General features: G+C 47.1%; 1 protein-coding gene across 1 annotated transcript in view; it reads right to left on the bottom strand.

Annotated features, from left to right (window-relative positions):
- The window catches only part of Ccdc57 (coiled-coil domain containing 57), a 103,581-nt gene that overhangs the window by 68,250 nt on the left and 13,217 nt on the right, over nt 1-22,114 (bottom strand). Inside the window, 8 exon segments of the mRNA XM_032913584.1 lie at nt 3,377-3,511; nt 3,996-4,158; nt 6,266-6,424; nt 10,128-10,328; nt 11,609-11,683; nt 11,820-11,944; nt 11,946-11,978; nt 12,577-12,678. Of these exon segments, the coding sequence (XP_032769475.1) occupies nt 3,377-3,511; nt 3,996-4,158; nt 6,266-6,424; nt 10,128-10,328; nt 11,609-11,683; nt 11,820-11,944; nt 11,946-11,978; nt 12,577-12,678 (993 nt within the window).

Raw genomic sequence — 22,114 nt, 5'->3', positions numbered from 1 at the left:
ACCTTTCATAAAAGGACAGGTGCTTGATGACTGAAAAAAAAGGGACCATATGCTGGATAGTTTTATGTCAACTTATTACGAGCCAAAGTCATTTGAGAGATGTAAACTTCAATTAAGAAAATACCTCCATAAGGTCAGGTTGTAGACAAAACTGTAGGGCATTCTCTTCATTAGTGATTGATGGGGAAGGGCACAGCCCACTGTGGGTGGTCCTGGGATATATAAGAAAGTAGGATGAACAAGCCAGTAAGCAGCACCCTCCATGGCCTCTGCATCAGCTCCTGCCTCCAGGTTCCTGCCCTGTCTGAGTTCCTGTCCTGAGTTTCCTTCAGTGATGAACAGTGACATGGAAGTGTAAGACAGATAAACCCTTCCTCCCTAACTTGCTTTTGGTCATGGTGTTTCATCACAGCCATAGGAACCCTGACTAGGACACACCATTAAAGACGATCCTGAGAAGGGGTCGCACTAGTGAAGCCTTATCTTCCAATGGACACGGATTAGGAGAGCCAATGGAGATCCTGCTGAGAGTCGGCCCAGGCTAAGGCTTAGTAGAGTCTGCAGGAGTTCCTTACAGCTTTAGGAACATGCATGTGGTCATAGCTGGGTTCAAACGGAAATCTATTCTCTTCTGTTATCCAGACCCAAAGCCTGACTGTGCTATGAGGAGAGGAAAGCTGTGCCTCATCTAAAGGCTTACAGCAGATCTGTTCCAGGTCTTGTCAGAATCTGGTGTTCTGGGCTTGTAAATTTGTCACTCCAGTCTCTGCCCCTGCCACCACATGGCCATCCTGTGCTTTTATGTGTCCTTCCCTCTAAGGACAGCAGAAGCAGGGTCAGGGATCAGGGGTCAGGCCACTCTGCCCCAGCATGGCTCATCTTAACTCACTACACCCTCAGCAATACAATCTTAGTGAGTCATTCTGAAGCTTTGGGGTCAGGACTAATTCCGAATCTTGTGGGGAACGCAACTTAGACCACAGGCATCCTGTAATCAGTGTCTGGCTGTCGTCACCATGGAGCTGCTAGGTTCCTCTTTGTGGAGGGAAAACCACCTTCTCTGTCTTATGTTACTCAGACACCATGGGTGAAGTTATGTGTCTTTGGACAGAATTCTCACTTCTTACTCAGGATTGGAAGATGAAGGGGGTCCCAGGCCAGTGAGATGGCTCAGTGGGTAAGACGACTTGACTTGGAAGTCTGGAACATGCGCTGTAGAAGGGGAGAACCAATTCCCTAAAGTTGTCCTTTGGCTCCACCCACTGGTATATGCACAAATGCACACACACAGAAACACAAAATAAATAATGTAATAAGAAAAGGGCACTGTGACTACATCCTGAAATGTTACTCTGGACATTTGATTGTATATCAATTTTCCAAAATAGACACCACAAACTGATGAGATCAATAAAAGAGGAAGCACCGTCTTGTATTGCAAAAACAAACGTAAGGCAGCTATGGTGGCATGTGCAGTCCAGCACTCGGGAGGCAGACGCAAGCAAAGCTCTGAGTTCAAATCCTCAAGAGTTTACACAGTTGTGGTGAATTCTTTTAATCCCAGTATTTGGGAGGCAGAGGTAGGCAAGGCCAGCCTGATCTATAGAGTCAGTTCCAGGATAGCCAGGGTTACACAGAGAAACCTTGTCTCGAGGGAAAGAAAAGTTCAGTCAGTGCTCCATACAGTGAGCTGCAGGACAGCTACAAGCCTTCCTGCTCCTTTACGCTCCAGTGGCCAAGAGGCTGCCACCACTACTCACATGCCTGCCTTCCATGCGGCTGTAGCTCCCAGCCAAGAGCACACACAACCAGCCAGTCTCCTGTGGCTGGACAGTTCCCATGAAGTGAAGATGGGGTCTTGATAGATGTACCCTGACTTCATGTGCTCATGTTCAACACAGGGAACAGATTGCTTTCTGTCTCTGTGTGCCTCACAGGTCAGTGAGGAGGACTGTGTGCAGTGACAAATCACTTTCATGTATTTGTGATGTTGGGGCTCAAGCCTAGGGCTTTGGTCATGCAAGGAAAGTACTCGGTCTCTACAGCCTATTTAACAGTTTTCATTTCGTTTTTGATAAAGAACCTTATGTAGTCCAGGCTGGCCTTGAATTCACAATTTTCTTCCCTCAGTTGCCTGAGTACTGAAATTACAAGTGTGTGCCACTACACCTGCCTAAATCTTAAATATTGTGTGTGTGTGTGCGCGCGCGCGCGTGCGTGCATGCATGTGTGTGTGTGTGTGTGTGTGTGTGTGTGCATGTGCACGCGTGTGTGTGTTTATTATATGCTGGTGTGTACCATGTGAATATCTATTTTTCACTGTATGGAGTCAAGATGCAACATCAGATGACTTCTGTGTATCCGAGGCCCTTATGATTGTACAGGAAGGACTTTATGCATTGAGCCATCTCCCTATCCCTTCAAATATTCTTATTGTTGGTGTGGGTTTAATTTTGGCTTGAGACAGGGTTTCAATGTGTAGTTCTGCTGGTCTGGGACTCATTATGACCAGACTGGTCCCAAACTCACAGAGATCTATCTGCTGGGATTAAAGGGAGGCACCAGTAGGCCTGATCCTTGAAATATTCTCAACCATGGCAGGATTCACAACATGCAGTAGAAAGACTCCTCCATGCAAGGTGACAGAAGCCACAGGCAGAGGAATAAATCAATAAGGAGAGAAATCAGAACATGGCCTCTAAGGCTGTCTCTAGACCCTCTAGCTCCCACCTTGAGCCCTTCTGCCTAGGAATCAGTTCTGCTAACAACTGTGGCAGCTCAGGCATGCTGGTCTCCATGGCAGTTGTACCCAGCTCTGAGGCTGTGGGATGTCACTGTCCTGATAGCTGAAGACACTTGATGAGCAAGACTTGCAATCCAAGTGACTTCCCTGAAGCCCACGTAGAGGTAGAAGGAGAGAACCAACTCTACAGGGCTGTCCTCTGACCTTCTCATGCTTTCTGTGGTGCACATGTCCTCCCCCCAACAATAATAATAAGTAACACTTAATAGACTGAGTTGGCAAATTTTATGGTCTAGGGAGCTAGTGACACAGCCTAAGTAAGCACTGAATGAATGACCGTCTTGAAAGGCTCAATAGTGATTTGATATAGCCACCTAGTGTAGAGCAGTGCCTGAGACGTTCTTCAGTGCTGGGCACACCATGTGTGCTCTTTGGATGTTGGGTTTTAGAGCTTTAAATGCTGAAGAATGGAGAAGACTTCATCCTGCCATGTCCACTTTAGAACTGTAAAGTCTGGACTTGCCCTCACTGGAGCAACTGTCACCGAAAGGGGCTGCACTAAGAAAGCCTGAGCCAATGTAATAGACACTGAAGTGTGGAGTGGAAGGCTCTTCAAGCCAGCAGAGGGCTCACCTGTGCCTCCTGTCCAGGGAGGAGCCCATGTGTCCGCAGAGTTTCCATAGCCTGGTCTCGCTCCAGCGACACAGCCTTCAGCAGTGTCTCCTGCTTATGCAGTGCCCTCTCTGTCTCCTGGAGCTTAGCAGCAACCTGTAAAAATGTTCATCTGTGGGCAGTGCTGGTCTTCAGGGACCAGACTCCCTTCTGCTTAAAAAGCTAGTGAACAGTCACAAGAGCCAATCTACACCCAGAATGCTGGGGCCACCCTCTAATGGTGGGGAGGCTTCCTGTTCAGTTCCAGTGCTTAGTTTGCTCTGGCTGGTGGGGCCACCCCGGTGGAGGGACCATCTCAGCACTCCCAGAACCAGAAACAGCCCCTGACGTGTTTGGGGATTAGGCAGAGACTTATTTTTGTTCAGACTGGCCTTGGCCTTGCAATCTTCTGCCTCCTTTTCCCGAGTAGCTGGGATTTCAGGACTGCATTACAATATCAGCATGATTGTGACTTCTGGCTATAAATTAACTGGTATCTGAGGTTTTGAGTTTTCTGAGTTAAAAAAAAAATATTTCAAGAACCAAACCTATCCCATTGTACAGATCTGCTTATACTCCACTCCCAGAGTACCCAACACACCTGATCTCTGGCCTTGGTCAGCCCTTGGATCAAAGTCTCTGATCTCTGGATCTGGTCACGTTCAATGTCATCGCAGCGACGCTGCCAGTCGAGGCCTAGCTGTACCTGCTCACGCTCCAGGCTCTGCTCCCTTTCCACTGCCAGGGACAGTTGCTGCTTGTACCTATAGACACATGACAATGTCCCATGTCAACTTTCTTTCCTGAGGTCGCTTCAACATGAAGAGCAAAGGTGGGGTGATACATGAGGGGCTGACATGATGCTCTGTTCGTCCTTCCCATCTCACATGTGCCTCATGCTGAGGAAGGATGTGTGCCTGATACGAGGAGAAGCTGTCCTAGGAGAGACCTGGAGAAACAGCAGCACCCATGGACAGGTAAACATAAAGGGCTGATATCAAGATTCAACAAATGCTGGAGAAAGCAGTGCTGGAGGGAGATGGCCATGTCCAAGCACAGTTGGAGGTCTCCAAACTTTTCTGTGATTGACAGAACCAACAAGCAGATGGCAAGGACATGGGAGACGAGAAGAGTGTCATCCACTAGTGTGGGGCAGTGACATTTTCAGAACCCAGACCACAGCAAGGGCATGTTTTATCTTTAAGTCTACTTTGCTAGGTATTGGGGCAGAGCGCATTCCAAGGTCACAAAACAGACTGCAGAGGAGACCAGTCATGCAAGGTGCATTCTGTGTGCACAGCAGAATTAGGTCAGAATCACTGACAGATGGTGCCTGAAACTAAATCACCAGAGGTTAGGCAATACGGTCTTAAGTCATCTACTGACCAAAGAATATACAAGGAGACCGTACTTTAGCGGAATCACATCAGAACTTGTTGGGTGTAGCTAAGATAAGCCAGAAAGGAAACTTCTAACACCAATTACATCTGATAGAAGGAAGAATGTCTCAGAGTTAATCAATCATCTTGGCTCTGATATCAGGATCAATCAGAACAACAAATCCAATGCTGGTTCTTCACAAAGATCAGCAAAACTGATAAGCCTCCAATGAGGCTGGGCTAGGGTGAAGGGAAGCCATCAATGGCCAGTGTCATCAGTAAGAGGCCTTTGCTATCTACTCCCAGGCATTAAGACTACAGGAACAGGGGTTGGGGATTTAGCTCAGTGGTACAGCACTTGCCTAGCAAGCACAAGGCCCTGGGTTCGGTCCCCAGCTCCAGAAAAAAAAAAAAGACAAAAAGACAAAAAGACAAAAAGACTACAGAAACCAGGGACAGGCCCAGCAACAGTCGTAGTGGACAGAGAAATACAAAGTACCAAAATGGACGGAAAAAAATATCAAGAGGAAAATCTACAAAGAGAGAGATGGGGGGGGGGAGGCTGTAGACGACTCAAGCATCACAGGGCCCCTGAACATCAAGAAGAATCTGTGCATTCTAACCTCACAGTGATAAATCCAAAGAAGCCAGGACCAAAAGCCACATTATGGCTGCCACTCAGAAGTCCAGTCCAGGAAGACCCTCCCCCAGGGCAGCCATTAGATGGGAGTGGGGGGTCAGGGATGGCCACAGACCTGAAGGGGTCTGAGTTAGATAGAGTGGTGGGGTATAGATGTCAATGTCCATCCAGGTTCATCATGTGGACAATGTTTTATTATATGAGTGACTTGATGACACTATGGAAACAGGCCCTTACCTTCACTCAAGCATAAATTCATACAATGAACAGGAAAAACAAGCATGGCTTTGTTTTGTTTCTTTTTCTCTCTCTCTCTCTTTTTTTTTTTTTGAGATAGCATCTCTCTATATATATACCTGGTTGTCCTGCAGTGTTATATGGATCAGGCTGGCCTTGAAATCATGGTAATCTGTCTGCTTCTGCAAGTTGATGGCAGAGGAAGGCAGTCAGTGCTCACCACACACCAGCCCTTGGCTGCTTTCCTTAAAGACTGAGATTCCTCATCCCTAAGGTCTGGGCCTGCCCCCTGGGCCTGCCCTCTGGGCCTGCCCCCTGGGCCTGCCCTCTGGGCCTGCACTTTGCTGATGTCTTTTTTTTTGGTTCTTTTTTTTTTCTCGGAGCTGGGGACCGAACCCAGGGCCTTGCGCTTCCTAGGCAAGCGCTCTACCACTGAGCTAAATCCCCAACCCCATTTTGCTGATGTCTTCACCACCACATCTGCTTCCATCCCATTACCATTCCTCTCCCAGGGAATGCAGGGCAGAGTTTGTGATGCGGTTTCACTCCCGAGGACCTGTAATGGTTCTTGTCTGCAGGAAACAGCATAGGTGGCTGCTGCCTTGGGGACAGTACCTGTCTATGTCCTGTTGGGACTTGGCCACCTGTGCTTTGAGCTTCATTTCCTCTTCCTGTAGTGCCTGAATCTGAAGGTCTTTGGAAACAGCTTCCTTGGACATCTGAGCGATCTGGGCATCCCAGGCAGCTTTCAGAGCTGCTGCATCTTCACGAAATCTACACAGGAAGAAGTGTGTGAGTGCAGCGTGGTTCACTTGTTCTCTCTCGTGCTATACAGACCCAGAGGAATGCACATATAGTTGCCAAGCTCTCATCAAAAAGCCACATTAGAAGGGATTGCCACGTTGCCTAATTTAAGACCATGGATTGTTCTACTCAGGAAGAAATATCTAGCAGCCAGCCATGTAAATGTTAACTAATTGACTATCAAGGGCCAAATTTCGCAAGGTGGAAAGGTGCTCTGTACACACAGCCTGTGGGACTGAGGAAGCGCTGTGGTGAGTCAGCGTCTCATCTTCCACTGTGCCCAGCCCAGCACCTAGCACACTTCAGTTAGAAGTACAGGAAGGCTCTAGAGGCCACGCGTTAGCTTGGCAGTCAAGTGCTGCTAGAGGAGCAGCCCAAACCTGACAAGCTTTCCCAAAAAACAAACATCAAGTGACACTTTCAGGGGACACATTGTACTGATCTAAGCAAGGCCATCCCTGCTCATAGGAACAACTTTGCTTTTGCACCAATGATCACATTCCTGGGAGCAGACCTTGCCTTGTACAGTATGAAGAAGGCCACTGTGCCAACTTCACCAGACATTTTGGGAATGCTGAAAACAGGTACATGGAAGGCATTGATCTTTAGCCACTTTGGGCAAGCCTGCCCAACTCTGCCTTCCGCACTGGTATCTGGTACTGAAGAAATGGTCCTAGAAATGCCTTCAGCAACACTTCTCACCTGGCTGTTTCCCAGGCCGGCTGATATCCCCAGGGTCAGCAGAGAAACACTTGGTCCAGTGACCTATGTCCACTGTGGCCTCTCCTTCACCTTCTACCTCCCTTCTCAAACACCTGGCCTGGCTTAGCTGCCAGCACAGTCTGACTATGAAGACCAGTAGACATTGACAGCTCCAAGTGGAGCAGGAATGCCACTACCAAACCTGTGGGGTTTTTTTTGTTTTGTTTTGTTTTGTTTTTGTTTTTTTTTTATTTTTTTCGGAGCTGGGGACCGAACCCAGGGTCTTGCGCTTGCTAGGCAAGTGCTCTACCACTGAGCTAAATCCCCAACCCCCAAACCTGTGGGTTTATCTTAATCCTACATGTGTGTCTGTGGTTCCAGAGCAAACCCACCGAGAGGGCAAGCCACTAGGCACTGAGGTTATCACAGAATGCCAGTACATGCTCAGGACAGAGGTGGAATGGTCACCAAACTCCCTAGAAGAAGAAGAGAGATTCAAGTTTGGGATTTCTGAACCTGTTTTCTTGAGATGGGATTTTAGTTTGTAGCGTAGGCTGTCCTCACTTTCAGAGTTCTGAGATTACAGATATGTGTCACCCTGTCCTGTTTTCTATTGTCAGAGAAATGCCCTGTCTATATAGTAATAACCCTTCAGAAGCAAAAAATACTTAGAGATAAAACTAAAAATTAGTTAAAACGGGGTGTGATACATTGTAATTCCAGCCCTTGGGAGGCTAAGGCAGGAAGATTATGAGTTCCAAACTAGCCAGGGCTATATAGAGTGAGACCCCCCTCAAAACACAAAGTCATTTAGTTTAAGGCTTCTAAAGGAGGCAGGAAGCAGCCAGGCTCTGTGAGGACCCATCACTGCAACTATACTGATGGAGAGTGGGAGCAGCAGTGACCCAGCCCTCCCCTCAAGGCAGCCAGAGCACAGCTGGGCATTACTGGCTCACTGAGCTGCTGGTGTTTCTTAGAGAATAAACAAGAGCACACTAGACTTAATGTAATGTGGACAAGCTTCTTAAAGCATAATTGTTAAAGTTTTACTTTTACTTTATGTGAATGGGTATTTTGTCTGCATGTGGGTTCTGAGGTCTGGACTCTGATTCCTAGAGAAGTAGACATTACTCTTAAGCACTGGGTTCTCTCTCTAACCCATATAGAATAAGCTTTAATTTCCTGATACTTCACAGATCTAAGAACTACTTCTCCCCATAGCAGAAGTGTAATTTGGCAGCAATTTTTCTTTTTGGTTTTTTTGTTTTGTTTTGTTTTTTTAAGATATAAATACCCCCATCCCAAAGCAATATCCAGGTGCTAAGCCTGGGAATACCAGCAAATTCATGACTTTAATATTCCTGTTGAACACTGTGTCCCTGTATATTTCCTGACCAGGATGGGGCTTAGTGCTACACACCCAGCACCCACAGTTCCTGACGTGAGGCACAAGCGAAGCAGGTTGCCCAAACACTCTGGCTTGAACTAAATATTGGGAAGGAGCCAGTGTACTGGAGCACACCTATAATTCCAGCGCTGGGTAGGCTGAGGTGGGAGAATAGAGGCTTCTAGGCTAGCACAGGCTTCGCTCAGGCTTCATAGGGAGGCCTTGTCTCAAAAAAAGTTACAACCAAAGCTGCACAGTCCTGAACTTCCAACTCTGCTCAGAGCCACAAGAGAATTAAAAGCATAGTCTATAAAGAAAGTCTGCACATCTGCACTTACAACAGCATTCCTAAGAGCCAAGGTGGAAACACCCACATGTACAGAGCAGATAAAAGACCATGGCCTGTCCACACGGGGATATAAGACATAAAGTTTGACTTAATAAACCCCTGCCCGCCATAGCTCAGATGACTAAAATAGTTAACCTGCATATAGCATTTTCACGTGTATGCATGTACAGGAGTGTGAATGAGGACACGCAGATACTCATGTGTGGGTGCATGTGCACAGGTCGGAGGTCAGCCCTGGGTGATGGTCCCCCGCAGCCGTCCATCTGCTTGAGAGAAGGTCTCTCACTGGGACCTACGGCTCACTGATTATGAGAGGCTGGCTGGTCAATAGGGTCCCACAGCTTCTGGAGATGTATATTTTGATACTTGATGTATATTTTGTTAAATTTTGTCACAATTTAAAAGAGAATGCCACCCTATAAATGTGGATGACCCTTGAGAACTTGAGCCTCTGTGACAGGCCAGACATAAGGGCAAGTGCCATAAGATTCCAATTAGTGTCTGTTCCTAGAGTTAGCAGATTCACGAACAACGCAGACTGGAGGCTGCTGGGAGACTAGGGGAAGGAGTGGCAGCTAGAGCTGAGTGGGAACAGCACTGCTGACGGACGGCAGTTGGAACTGCTTCTGTCATATCCTGATGCCAATGAACTTTACACTGAAAAGATTAAGTGGCTAGCTTGGACAGGTATGGTGCTGCACACCTGTAACCCCAGCAGCACTTGGGAGGCTGGAAGCAGGAAGATAAGTTGTGGGGGACAGCTATAGTGACATATGCCTGCAGTCCCAACACGTGGAAGGAAGAGGCACAGATTATAAATTCAAGGTCATAGAGCAAGTTCCAGCCAGGTTTGCATAAATGAGACCTTGTCTCAGAAAAACAAAAACTGAAGATAATAGGTCAACTTGGTTATATATACTTTATCACAAGCAATAGTAAATATAAAAACTATATGATTAAAAAGAAAACAATGGGGTTGAGGATTTAGCTCAGTGGTAGACTACCTGCCTAGCAAGTGCAAGGCCCTGGGTTAGGTCCTCAGCTCTTGGGGGTGGGGTGAGAGAAAATAAAAAGAAAACATTACTAGAAATGATCGTGGGGGTGGGGTGGGCAGAAAGCCCCTAAAGTCCCTCCTATCCACTGCATGCAAAATTCCCTTCTAAAATGGCCCTTAGCTGCTTTGGGCACAGGCACACAAGGCTGTTGGGCTGGGCAGGCCGGAGGCAGCAGCTCACTTGTCAGTAAGGGAATTCTTCTCCTTGGTGTCCTCAGCTTGCCTCCACTCAGCCCTTCGCAGTTGTCCCTCCAGCGTTTCACATCGGAACTGAAGCTCCAGGACCCTGGCATCCAGCGCCTGCAGCTGCTCTGCATGAGCACCCTTCACTGCTGCTAGCACTGTGTCTTTCTCCCTGGCTTGACGGTCAAGCTCTTCATGTCTGAAACACAGGGAAGGGTTCCACAATGGCTCACTCAGCACTCTGGAACCTTCCAAAGTGTTTGTCATCATTTCTTACTCTACAGTTGTCCCTGACAAAATGGCTGACTCTGCAGGAGTAACTTGTGGGTATGCTTGCTTTTCCCATGTTAGCAGATCTTCTTAAATGCCAGGCTCTTGGCGGCTCCCCCAAGCTTACACACAGACACCAAAGCAGGTTCACAAAGCACTCCTAGGAGACAACTAAGCCTGCCCAGCCCAGAGAAAACACCTGCCTCCTAGATGGGCAGATTCCTGAATGCTCTCCTAGTGTATCGGTTTGTCTGTACTGCCTAACTGTGGCATGAGAAAACACAGGGACAATTTGTTCCCCTTCCTTCTCCCCAGTGTGGCTGGGAAGCCTAAGTGTGTGGTGTGTGGTAGCTACAGTTGCCATTTCCTTTGGAAGAGAAAGTAAATGACTTGCCCTGGGGGTTGAGCCCATAGCTGAGCGTCTAGCTGGCATCCCCAACCCCATTCCTTGTTGACTATGCTGTTCCAGCACCTCCTGAACCCTGCTGTACCGGGAAGATGAACAACGCTTTAATTGCATTGCTGAAGTTCCGCCTTGAGCCAACATACTATCTACTTCCTGGGTGTTGTGCCTGTTCCTGTTGGCTGGGTCCCAACCCACACTGAGTACAGGGTATATCAACAGGAAAAAGAGAACTCAAGAGAGTCTGCATCTGAGAGTAAGGGGTGGCCAACCAGGTGACTGTGTCAGCATGGCAAAGCTTGGGGCTAATAGTCTACAACTTATAAACTAGTGAGTAGAACATTCAAATTTTAAATGTTAATGTTAAATTTTAAAATATGTATTTATCTAGTGTGGGGTGTGTGTATGGAGCCAGTTCTCTCCTTTTACCACGTGGGTTCCAGGGATGGAACTCAAGTCACCCACCATGTTGACAAGTGACTTTATCCACAGAGCCATCTCATTTACCCATAAAAGTTAAAATTTAACTAAGGTTATATTTTAAAGCCTGTTTTAGACCCTGTAGACTAAATCCAGAGTTTTAGACATTTTTAGTTTGTGTTTTATCAATGAACTGGATTGGAGTCTTGGCCCTTCAAACATTTTAAGCTTTGAGACACTGGATGCCTAACCCTTTCTAAGGAAGTAGAGCATGCAGTTAACCAAAGTGGTATCCCAGCTCAGGCTACCCCGTCACAGGGCTCTTGTCTCCAGCGAGTATGATCCAGACTCTTTTCCAGAGGCACCACCCAGGCAGAAATACGCACTTCCTCCTGAAAGTCTCCTCAGCTTTCTTCTTGGCCAGCTGTACAGAGTGAAGCTTCTTCTCCAAGTCCTTTATCCTAAACAGAAACTGTGTCAGTAAAGAAGAGCAGTTACATAAGAGACCAAAGAATAGAACTGGAAGAAGCCAGGAAGGCAGCGCCACCAGGGTCTAGTCCTTACGGCCACAATGCCTTGAGAGCAGAACCCACGCACCGAGCATCCTTCATGGCCTCCAGATCCTGTAGCTCCCGGGCATGGTCCTGTAGCTTCCTCTCTAATTCAATGTGCTCTGTTTCTGCCTTCTGCAGACTCTCTGTTGCCTGTGCTCCAGCTTCTTTTTAAAGCCTGAAGCTCTTTGTTCAGCAGCTTTACCTGAAGGAGATTGAAAAGTTCCAGGAGAGTAAATGCGTAAAAGGAACAGTATGGCTTCTAGCTGAGCTGGTTAGGACTCAGTGGCTCAGTGGCAGAGCACTTGTCTAGCATGCAAAAGGTCTCGAGATCAACCCCCAGTACCAGACACCAGATATATGCAAAATAAAGAGAAAAAGCATCTCCCAATATTAAAAAAAAAAAAAAAAAAAGGAACAGTGCAAAACCTGGTGTGGTCCCAGCACTTGGCAGAGGCAGGCAGATCTCTGAGTTCGAGGCCAGACTGGACTACAGATCTAGCTCCAGGATAGACAGGACTATACAGAGAAACCCTGTCTCAAAACAAACAAACAAACAAACAAACAAAAAACTAACTAACAAAAGAACAAAGAACAGGGGTTGGGGATTTAGCTCAGTGGTAGAGCACTTGCCTAGCAAGCGCAAGGCTCTGGGTTGGTCCCCAGCTCCAAAAAAAGAAAAAAAAAAAAAAAAAAAAAAAGAACAAAGAACAGCATGGTGTTCTGTAGTACAGGGTAATTAAAGCTGGCAACAGTGAACTTGAAAACTGGAAACACTTCAAAAACCCTGCCCAGCCAGTTACCTTGAGCTCGTGGGTCAAGACAGTGTTGCTCAAGTCATCAGCTCTCAGTTGGAACTCATGCTCCCTTCTCTGAGCTTCAGATTCAAATTCTTGCAGCAGTTCCTGGAATAAGAGTCAAGAGAGGAGAGCAGCCGCTGCAAACATCTCAGCTCAGGTGTGAGACCGCTGCTCATAATGAATTACAACATCTGTACACACAAAGTTTTCTGTTCTACATACAAAACTGTTTAACTATATTTTCCTATCAACATTCTTCAAGATCTATGTATCTATATCAACATATACCGTCAATCTAAGCACTAAGGAGGCAGATGCAGGCGGATCTCTGAGTTCAAGGCCAGCCTGATTTACAGAGTAAGTTCCAGGACAGCCAGGGCTACACAGAGAAATCCTGTCTTGAAAAACAAACAAAACCAACCAACCAACCAACCAAAGAAACAATAACAAAAATTCTCAGGTAAAATGGGGTCATAAATGAAACTACTTTAAGAAGCCTCTCTCTGAGGAATGGCTGGTATAATTCTTGCAGTTCAGTTAGCATTGCTGTCAGGATAGCATACATTCCCTTCTACACACTTCCTTTTCATTTCTGACATGATGAGGCCCTCTATGGGGTCACTGGCTGATAAGAGTGTTTGGATTCTCCAGCTACCGGTGAACCAAAAAGCCTAATTTCTTTATTACTGGGGTCAGGTACCTTTGTCTCATTTTTGATCAGCATAGAGCAAGAGCCCCTGGGGAAGACTGAGTGCTCAGGGACTCATGGGAGCCCCTCTAGTCCTGGGCCCGACCCTGTGCTGCCCACTACCAGACTCCAGCCCTGAAGGACAGGCTGAGGGAGTACAGATGTAGCTCTGAGGGAGTTGCCCCCACCCCTTCCAGACAGGCCCCATACAAACGGGGTGCACTATGTGAGCTCTGCAGCAGCAGGTCTCACTTTCTGACTCAGGAAACTGCAAAAGGCACAACTAGAAGTTATGTTTCCCCTTTCAGTCCCTTGAGAGGTAAATGTGAAATATGTAGTCACACGAGTGACCCTTACTGGAATCAGAATATTAAAGTCATTATTATAATTATAAAATCATGGCAGAATGCTTGCCTGTCATGTGTGGTACCCTGGGTTCTATTCCAAGCATAGAAACGAAGGAAGGAAGGAAGGAAAGAAGGGAGGGAGGGAGAGAGGGAGGGAAGGAGGGAGGGAGGGAGGGAAGGAGGGAGGGAGGGGAAAAGAAAGGAGGGTGGTGAGTTGGTGGAACTACCTGTAAACGGAGAAAGAACCTGGTAGGCAAAGATAGAGAAGATCCCCTCAAGTTCTAGGCAGCCTTGGCTACATGTTAGGAATCTGCCTCAAAAGACTCAAAACCAAACAACCAAATAACCAAACAACAACAACAAACCCACAGAATCTTGAAACATTTGGTTTTTTTTTTGTTTTGTTTTGTTTTGGTTTGGTTTTTTCTGAACAAAATCCACAGAGTAAGTTCTGCAGGTTGTGGCCGCCAGAGAGCAGAGTTCTATACAACATCAAGCCTGTGCTGCCACCTTCTGGTCCTGTCTCTACTGTGCTTTTGTTGTCAAGGTTCTGGGGACCTGCATCCATACTCGGGATTTAGTGACAGCTCCAGGTTCCTGTCTAGAGGTCTTGGATAAACCAGGGGACCTCACACAACAATCCGTCACTGTGTTTCCTTGTGCGTGTTCTTTGTGGCAGCCAGCCTCTGTGCTCAAACCAACCAGAAGCATTTATGACACCTGCCTCTCCTGTCAGACCCATCAGGGCTCAGGGTCAGGTCAGGGTTAGAAGTCCCCACTGGCTCCCCTCCTAGGCATACCAAGAGTTGCCATGCTTTTATCTGCAGGGGCCTGCTACCCAAGCACGCCCCATCAGCCTGCCCGCTGGCTACTTCTCCCACGTCTGGCCCTCAGTCACGTAGGTCACTGCTCTACACAAACACGCAACAGCTTCCCATGGTGCCAGAGTCTGTAAGGCCCTGAAGGCCCAGCTCCACCGAGGACATTCCTCCTCTGAACTCCAACTCTAGCTTCTAGGTATCCCTGAGCACATAGGTGGGTTCTTGTCTTCCTCCTGCTGAACTCTCTTCTGCGCCCCCACCAACGTCTACGGCCCTTCTCGCCCTCTCACCGTACTTGAGTCCAACCACACCCCACTCCTGTTTCGTCACGTCCACAGGTAGTGAACTGTCCCTAGGTGTTCTCCGCTCGGTGAGGGCAAGCATGACAGGCATGGCAGGTATCCGTGCGCAACCCCAGCCTGAAGAGCTACCAGCCTGTGGCATGCGTTCAGAAACACTTCTGAAAGGAGTGAGTAAATCTCCTCCAGCGTCTTGTGAACCTGTGACGACCAACAGGAAAAAGGGTTTCTCTGGTTCACAGTACGTGCTGAGGTTAAGCAGAACAGTCAGTTACTAGCCGTCAGCTTGTTTAAATTTATAAGAGAAAAATCATTATTTCATGAATCCACTCTATTTACAAAGGTGACCGACATGTGAGACTCTGGCCCAACAACAGAAGGCAGGGCCTTGAGGAATACTGCGTTTACACAACTCTCTCCTGACCACTACCCAGAAGGCCAACACTGCTCCAAGCCACATCAGGCTGCTCTAGGCAGACTGCCCTGGGCCGCCTCGGGCTGGCTATTCCAGCCTCTATGGGGGGAGACCTCTCCCTAGCCTCTTGCAGCAGAGCTGGCATAGTAGCATGTCAAGGTTTCTTGAGTCCAGAGATGGGGATGCCGCCTGAATGACGGAGCCAAAGTTCCCTTGGACACCCGAGTGCATTCCACTGAGTCGGAGCAAACCAACCTCTCAGCAGCCTTTTCCAGCTAAAGACTCTCTTGAGACTCCTTTGGCGACTGTGGTGCCACCGCAGGGGAGTCGTTTCTTAGTTGCTGAGTTGTTTTTGGTGGTTGTTGCTAACTTTTTAGACAGGTTCTCATTTTGTAGGCCAAGTTATCCTTAAACTCATAGTGATTCTCCTGCCTCTGCCTCCCAGGTATTAAGATTACTTGCTACCTTGAACCACCATATCTGGTACAATTAATCTTTTCTTGACTACATATTTCCAGGATCTGGCTCAATGGGCAAGACTCCTGGCTGTTTTGGAAGTCAAACCTGTTGTTGGTTGATTAAAACGATCGTCCTCGTCAGACCCAGGTAGGTGCCCTGACAGGTAAAGCTAGATAGGAACAGCAGGGGTGACGGAGACCTCGGGTGACAGGCAGGGTGAGCAGGAGAGAGAAAGAGTTCTTGGGAGGTGGGCTTCATTGAGAAGCTCGTTTAATTAGGGGAACAAAGGCTATTTATTTGAACCTTTGGCGGTGAGAAAGGGCTATGGGATGAGTGAGGTCACTGGCCAGGGCCAGGGTACTGGAGATGTCTTATTTGCATAGGGAGGAGTCCCAAGTGCTAGCTGAACTTGACCTTATAAGGAGAGAGGAAGTTTAACCTGGATCCCAGCCACCAGGCTAGGTGACTCCCTCAAAAGTCACAGGGGTGGGAGCATGGGTCTACGTATGCTAGGACATGCAGGCCTAGAGCAGGTTTATAAGAGGTTCCACCTTGAGAATTGCTCTTCTCAGTGTGTCAGATCCTCTGGAACTAGAGTAACAGATAATTGTGAGCTGTCATGTGGGTGCTGGGAATTGAACCCAGGTCCTCTGGAAGAGCAGCCAGTGCCCTTAACTGCTGAGCCATCTCTCCAGCCCCTAGAAGTACATATTCTTATGCTTGGTACAGCTACTGACCTGATAGATGTCTGTTCCTTTGCCCATGAGGCCCAGTAGTAGTAGGCCTGCTTTTGGCTGCCAAGGCTGAAATGTATCTGTACTGTCCTACCTGGGGCTTCTATTGGCCCCAGACCCCATTCCGCAGTTTAGCTCACAGGGATATTGACCTTTCCACATGAGGACATGGCACTGGTCTGTTACACTGTTCTGCTTGATTCTGTTACTGTGACAAATTGCTCCATCAAAAACAACGTGGGGAAAGAAGGGTTCGCTCAGTAAGAGGTTAAAGTCCACCATCAAGAGAAGCCAATGCAGGAAGAGAGCAGAGGCCATGGACAAGTGCTGCTTGTTGGCTCCCCCTGGACTGTTCCTTCTTCTGTAGCCCAGGATCACCGTGAGCTGGGGCCCTCCTACATCAATTAGCAATCAGTTAGCAATAAAAGCAATTCTCAGTCAAGGTTCCCTCTTCCAAGGCCCCTCAGGTCAATAACCAGAATGAGCCTCACACCGATGGCAGTGAAGATGGCAGAGAACACTGTGAACTTGGTGGTGACAGACTTGCATATCAGTGGTTGGGACGTAGAACCTGACTAAAATGCAGCGGCCCCTATCTCTAAAATCCAAGTTCCTGGTCTGGCACCTGCCACAGCCAAAAAGCAGGACACCCGACGACGGGCCTCTTCAGACTTTGGAGGCAACGCACACCTTACTTGGATGCCACTGAGCAGTCCCAAACACTACCTGGGTTACTAGTAAAGTGGGGAACATGGCTACCTTCAAAAAGGCGTCAAGTGTTTGCCTTTTCTCCCCTCTCCACTTGTTTTTTGAGGTAGGGTCTCACTGTAGACCTGGCTATCCTGGAACTGAGATCCCCCTGTGTCTGCCTCCTGAGTGCTGGGATTAAAGGTGAGAGCCACTATGCCTGGCAGTATGAATGGGACCTAAGATTCCAGAGAGCGGGGTTGGGGATTTAGCTCAGTGGTAGGCGCTTGCCTAGGAAGCGCCAAGGCCTGGTTAGGTCCCAGCTCCGAAAAAAAGAACCAAAAAAAAAAAAAAAAAAAAAGATTCAAGAGAGTTCTCTAGTAGGTCAAGGACAAGGCTGCTGTGCTTTGTCACTTGGGTCATATGACACGACTCCATGGTGCCTGAGGTGGCAGAAGCTTCAACATTATCCACAGATAACCAGGTCTCTAGGCTGGGGATGCAACTCAATTGCTTAGGATGTGCGAAGTTCTGGATTTCACCCCCAACACTGGGGAAAAATAAAAGGACAAACCCTCTCCTTTTATGTTTGTTTGTTTTGTTTTGCTTGGTTTTTGTTTGTTTAGATGGTTAGTTTGGTTTTTTAGAGATGGCATCTCACTATGTACCTCTGGCTGCCCTGGAACTCACTATGTAGACCAGGCTGGCCTCAAAATCAAACATCTGTCTGCTACCTCTGCCTCCCAAGAGATCAGATTAAAGGCCTGTGCCACCATGCCTCAATGGTTTGGCTTTTGTTATTTTATCATTTTTTTCCTCTCCCAGAGCTGAAGACCAAACCCAGGGCATGGCAAATGCTCTACCATTGAACTAAATCCCCAAGCCCCTCTACCCACATCTTGGTTTTTATGTGTGTGTGCGTGTGAGGGTCTCATGTTGCCCTGGCTGGGCAACTCACAGAGACTCTGTAGGACTCAGAGATTCCCCCTGCCTCGATTGGATTAAAGGTGTGCACCACTAGGCCAGGCTCCCTTTTTCCTTTTTGTCAGGAAACTCTTGGCCGGCCACTGGGTCTTGGTATAAACTCAAACACTTGGCTATCGGCCACCAATTTACCATGAGACTCCAGCTGGTTCACCATCTGACCCACTAAGCTACAGTTTGACATTTACTGCAATACACCATCAAGGAAAAATGGTATCTACAGAGTACAGTGAGTTAAACGGCGATGGCCCTCACTCTAGCCTGCATCTGTGGTCCCACAGGGAGCTCCTATAAGCAGTTCACAGAGGAAGATAAGGCTTAGCTGCACCGTGATTCTCAGGCACCACCTGAGGGTGTACAGCTGCAGTATACAGGCTCTCCCTGTATACCCAGGGCCTTGCGCTTCCTAGGCAAGCGCTCTACCACTGAGCTTACACCCGAGGGACAGTAATCCTTCCCTGAGGGACTTTGGGCAGTGAACTCACTTTGTTTGGAAGGAAAAAAGGGCAAATATGCAACTCTTCACTGATTCTCGCGTTGCAGATCCATCTGAGTACTGCGACCAGAACTAGAGTTCTCCTGTGGCATTGTTCCCGGGATGACGAGCCAGAGGCCTGGTAGCAGACTGATTAACATTGGTCCATGCCATCATGGAGGGGACATCACTGTACCCTTATCAGAACAGGTATTTATTTATTCTGAGTATGAACTTACGTTCCCTACATGTAATGCTTCTACCAATACTACAGTTTATGGACCACAGAATGCCTCATCCACAGGGATGGTATTCCACCATTGCTGACATTACTTCTGACCAAGGACTTGCTTCACAGTTGAAGCAGAATTCAGTGGGGTCGTGGTTGTAAGATTCATGAGTCTTACCATGGTTTCCCCATCATGAGCAGCTGGCTTGAATGACCAGTGAAATGGACTTTTGAAGATTAATTGACAGTACCAGCTAGGTGGCATTAATTGCTGAGCTGAAACGAGGTCTAAAAGGATGAATAAGCTCTGGATTGGAATTCTATAAATGGTCATTTCTGCCATGGCGACAACTCATGGGTCCAGGAATTGAGAGGTAGTAATAAGAACGGCATTGCTCATCATTACTTCTAGTAAAACATTTGCCTCCTGTTCCCAGAGTGCTATGCTCTGCTGTGTGAGCTACAAGTCTTGATTCCAGAGTGGGAAATTCTTCAAGCACTGCAATGGCTCCACTCAGGCACTGTCACCACTTTGGGGCCCTCCAGCCCCTAGGTCATTAGGTGAGGAAAGGAACTACAGTGTTGACTGAGGTGAATGGCCCAGACTCCCAGGACGTACTGGCTGATTATGCCACAGTGGAGGTCAGAAAGATCCCTGAGACGCCTAGTATTACTATGTTCTGTGACTATGGCCAAGGGCCCAGACATGGTGGAATATAAGTATTTACTTTCATTCTTTTTTTTTTTTTTTAATTTATTTTATTCTATGTATGAGTTACACTGTAGCTGTCTTCACATACACCAGAAGAGGGCATCGGATTCCATTACAGATGGTCATGAGCCACCATGTGGTTGCTGGGAGTTGAACTCAGGACCTCTGGAAGAGCAGTCAGTGCTCTTAACCACTAAGCCATCTCTCCAGCACACTTTCATTCTTTTTAAAATAAAGGAACACAACATTTTATTTTAAAAATTCAAATATATTTCTAATGAAAATTCATGTCGATTTATTAAGCATTAACAGACTGTCAGGCTCTGTATAAAATACCAAGTTTGTTCATGCTTTTAGAGCAAAATCTACCGTTGTTGTTACATGAGACTGACATTTCAGTTCCACTGTCAGAATGACACAAGTTTCCAATCATGGAAGAAGCCCATCCCAGAGCCAAAGCAGACGTGTTAGTTGGGGCATCACTTCCTCTCTCCATCCCATAGCCAAGGCGGAAGTGTGTCAGTTGTGACATCACTTCCTCTTTCCATCCCACAGCTAAGGCGGAAGTGTGTTAGTTGTGACATCACTTCCTCTCTGTCCTCTAAACTCACTACTTTCAGCTCCTCTTCCTTGACCTCACCTGTCACTGCTTCAAGCAAGACCTTTCTCACCTGGAGGATGTGTGGTAGCAACTTTTAGGGTCAATATAACCTTTAGGTGTCTGTATGTCATTTTTAAAGTACACTGTCTTTAAGATTTCTAACAATTTAACTGGAAATAAAATATCTGAGTTGTTCAAATGTTTCATCTACTTTTCCAATTTGTCCTTCAGTTCTTAAATAAACAGAAGATTGAAATAAGGCACCTTTAGCGCAGAGGCTGTTCAGTGGTTCAGAGCACTGGCTGCTCTTCCAGAGATCCTGCATCCACATGATGGTTCACAACCGTCTGCAATGACAGTTGAAGGCCTGATGCCCTCTGCTGACCTCTGTGGGCATGTACATACATCCAAAACACCGATACATATAAAATTTAAAAAGAAAAAAAAGGTATCTTATTGTCTTCTATGGTACATTTACAAACTCATCCCCATGGAGATTGAAGGAACTCTTCAAATATGGACACAATGCTCTGGCTACAGAGATGACTCTCTCACCCAGCTTAATGACCTGAGTTCAATTCCCTGGAACCCAAAATGGTAGACAGTGAGAACTGATTTCTACAGGGTGTCCTCTGACCTTCACAAGCATGCTACAGCATGTGTAAGTTTGCCCTCCCCCCATATACACACAAACAAATTAATATAACACATTTGAAATAAAAATACACAGTGTACGTCTTTGGTCTTGGCCTCTGTTGTGGCCTCTAGGGCTGTCCTCTTGTCCAATCTCCTCTTCCACTGTCTCTGAAAAGTGGTTGTTGCTGTTACCATCTCTCCTGCCACTTCAGTTACAGACTCCACAACCTCTGCTTCAAAGGTGATCTCTCCCCAAAGGTGATGCCCCAACTAACACGTTCAAACATGATCTCTCCCGCCAGAGCCACACACATATCCAGCTCAGGCCTGCACACTCAACTCTCTTTGTTTTTCTGACAAGTTTGCATCATGTAGCCTAGAGGGTCTCAACAGCTGCAATCTCCATGATGCTATAACAGATGCCACGTGACCACCCAACTGTTTCTTCCCTATTTTCTTAAGAATATGTGAGTACATATATACACATGCAGGACAACTGTTTGTTTTCTTTCTTCTACTCTTTTGCCATATAACATAATATTGATTGACTATTACCAAATCTGGATTAAAGTACTAATGCTATGGACATCAGAAGAGTGAGCATTCATTAAAACTTTACCTGGACAAGGCAGTGTAGGCACTTGGAAGGTTAAGGCAAAATCGAGATCCTAGAACTCACTCTGTAGCTCTGGCCTCAAGCTTACAGAAAGCTTCCTGCCTCTGCCTTTCCAGTGCTGGGATTAAAGGCAAGGACTACTACTGGCTGGCTACAAGACTTTATCTTAAAAACAAACAAATGCTTCCTTCCATACTTGGGAAAATATATTCAGAACTGTTGTCTCAGGTTCAGTGGGAGGACAAACTTCTAATGTCTTTATTTTGAGGTCAAATTGCTTAGAGCAATGGGGAGATGTGTAATGGGACTAGGTTGACAAGGGGTAGATTTGTAATGGTTAGCCTTATGGGTCAACTTTACTAGCCCAAAGGCTTCCCAGCTAGTTGGTAAGTGATTATTTCTGGGTCTGTCTATGAACAAGTTTCCCAACCAGGAATCAGTGTAAAAAGACCCATCTTCCTGGTGCAGGCATTGTCTGCCAGTCTGATGAAGACCAGAGAACACTCCTTTGCCCTCTGCTTGAGTCCTGACCTCATCTCTCCCGCCCTACAGGGTGGGGCTCCAGTTTCTAGGGCCTTTGGGTTCAGATACAACCAAGTTCCAGGTTCTGCAGCCTACATGGTAGATAATGGGGTGGCCTCCAAGACCCTAAAGGTCAGTTCACTAATGCATGAGAAAAGAACAAATTGGCAGTGAGTTCTCACAGCATCCAACAAAGCCCTACAGCATAAATCAGCCCCAGGATTCCCTTCTCCCAGGAGAGCATATTCAATGAACCCCTCATCATCTACATTCCAAACTAGTTGGCAAGGTATGCCCCTAAGAACCAACCCTAGGG

This window comes from Rattus rattus, chromosome 9 (assembly GCF_011064425.1).
Source record: "Rattus rattus isolate New Zealand chromosome 9, Rrattus_CSIRO_v1, whole genome shotgun sequence".
Lineage (NCBI taxonomy): Eukaryota > Metazoa > Chordata > Mammalia > Rodentia > Muridae > Rattus > Rattus rattus.
The sequence above is the reverse complement of the archived record's forward strand: the minus strand, read 5'-3'. Positions and strand labels throughout refer to the sequence as shown.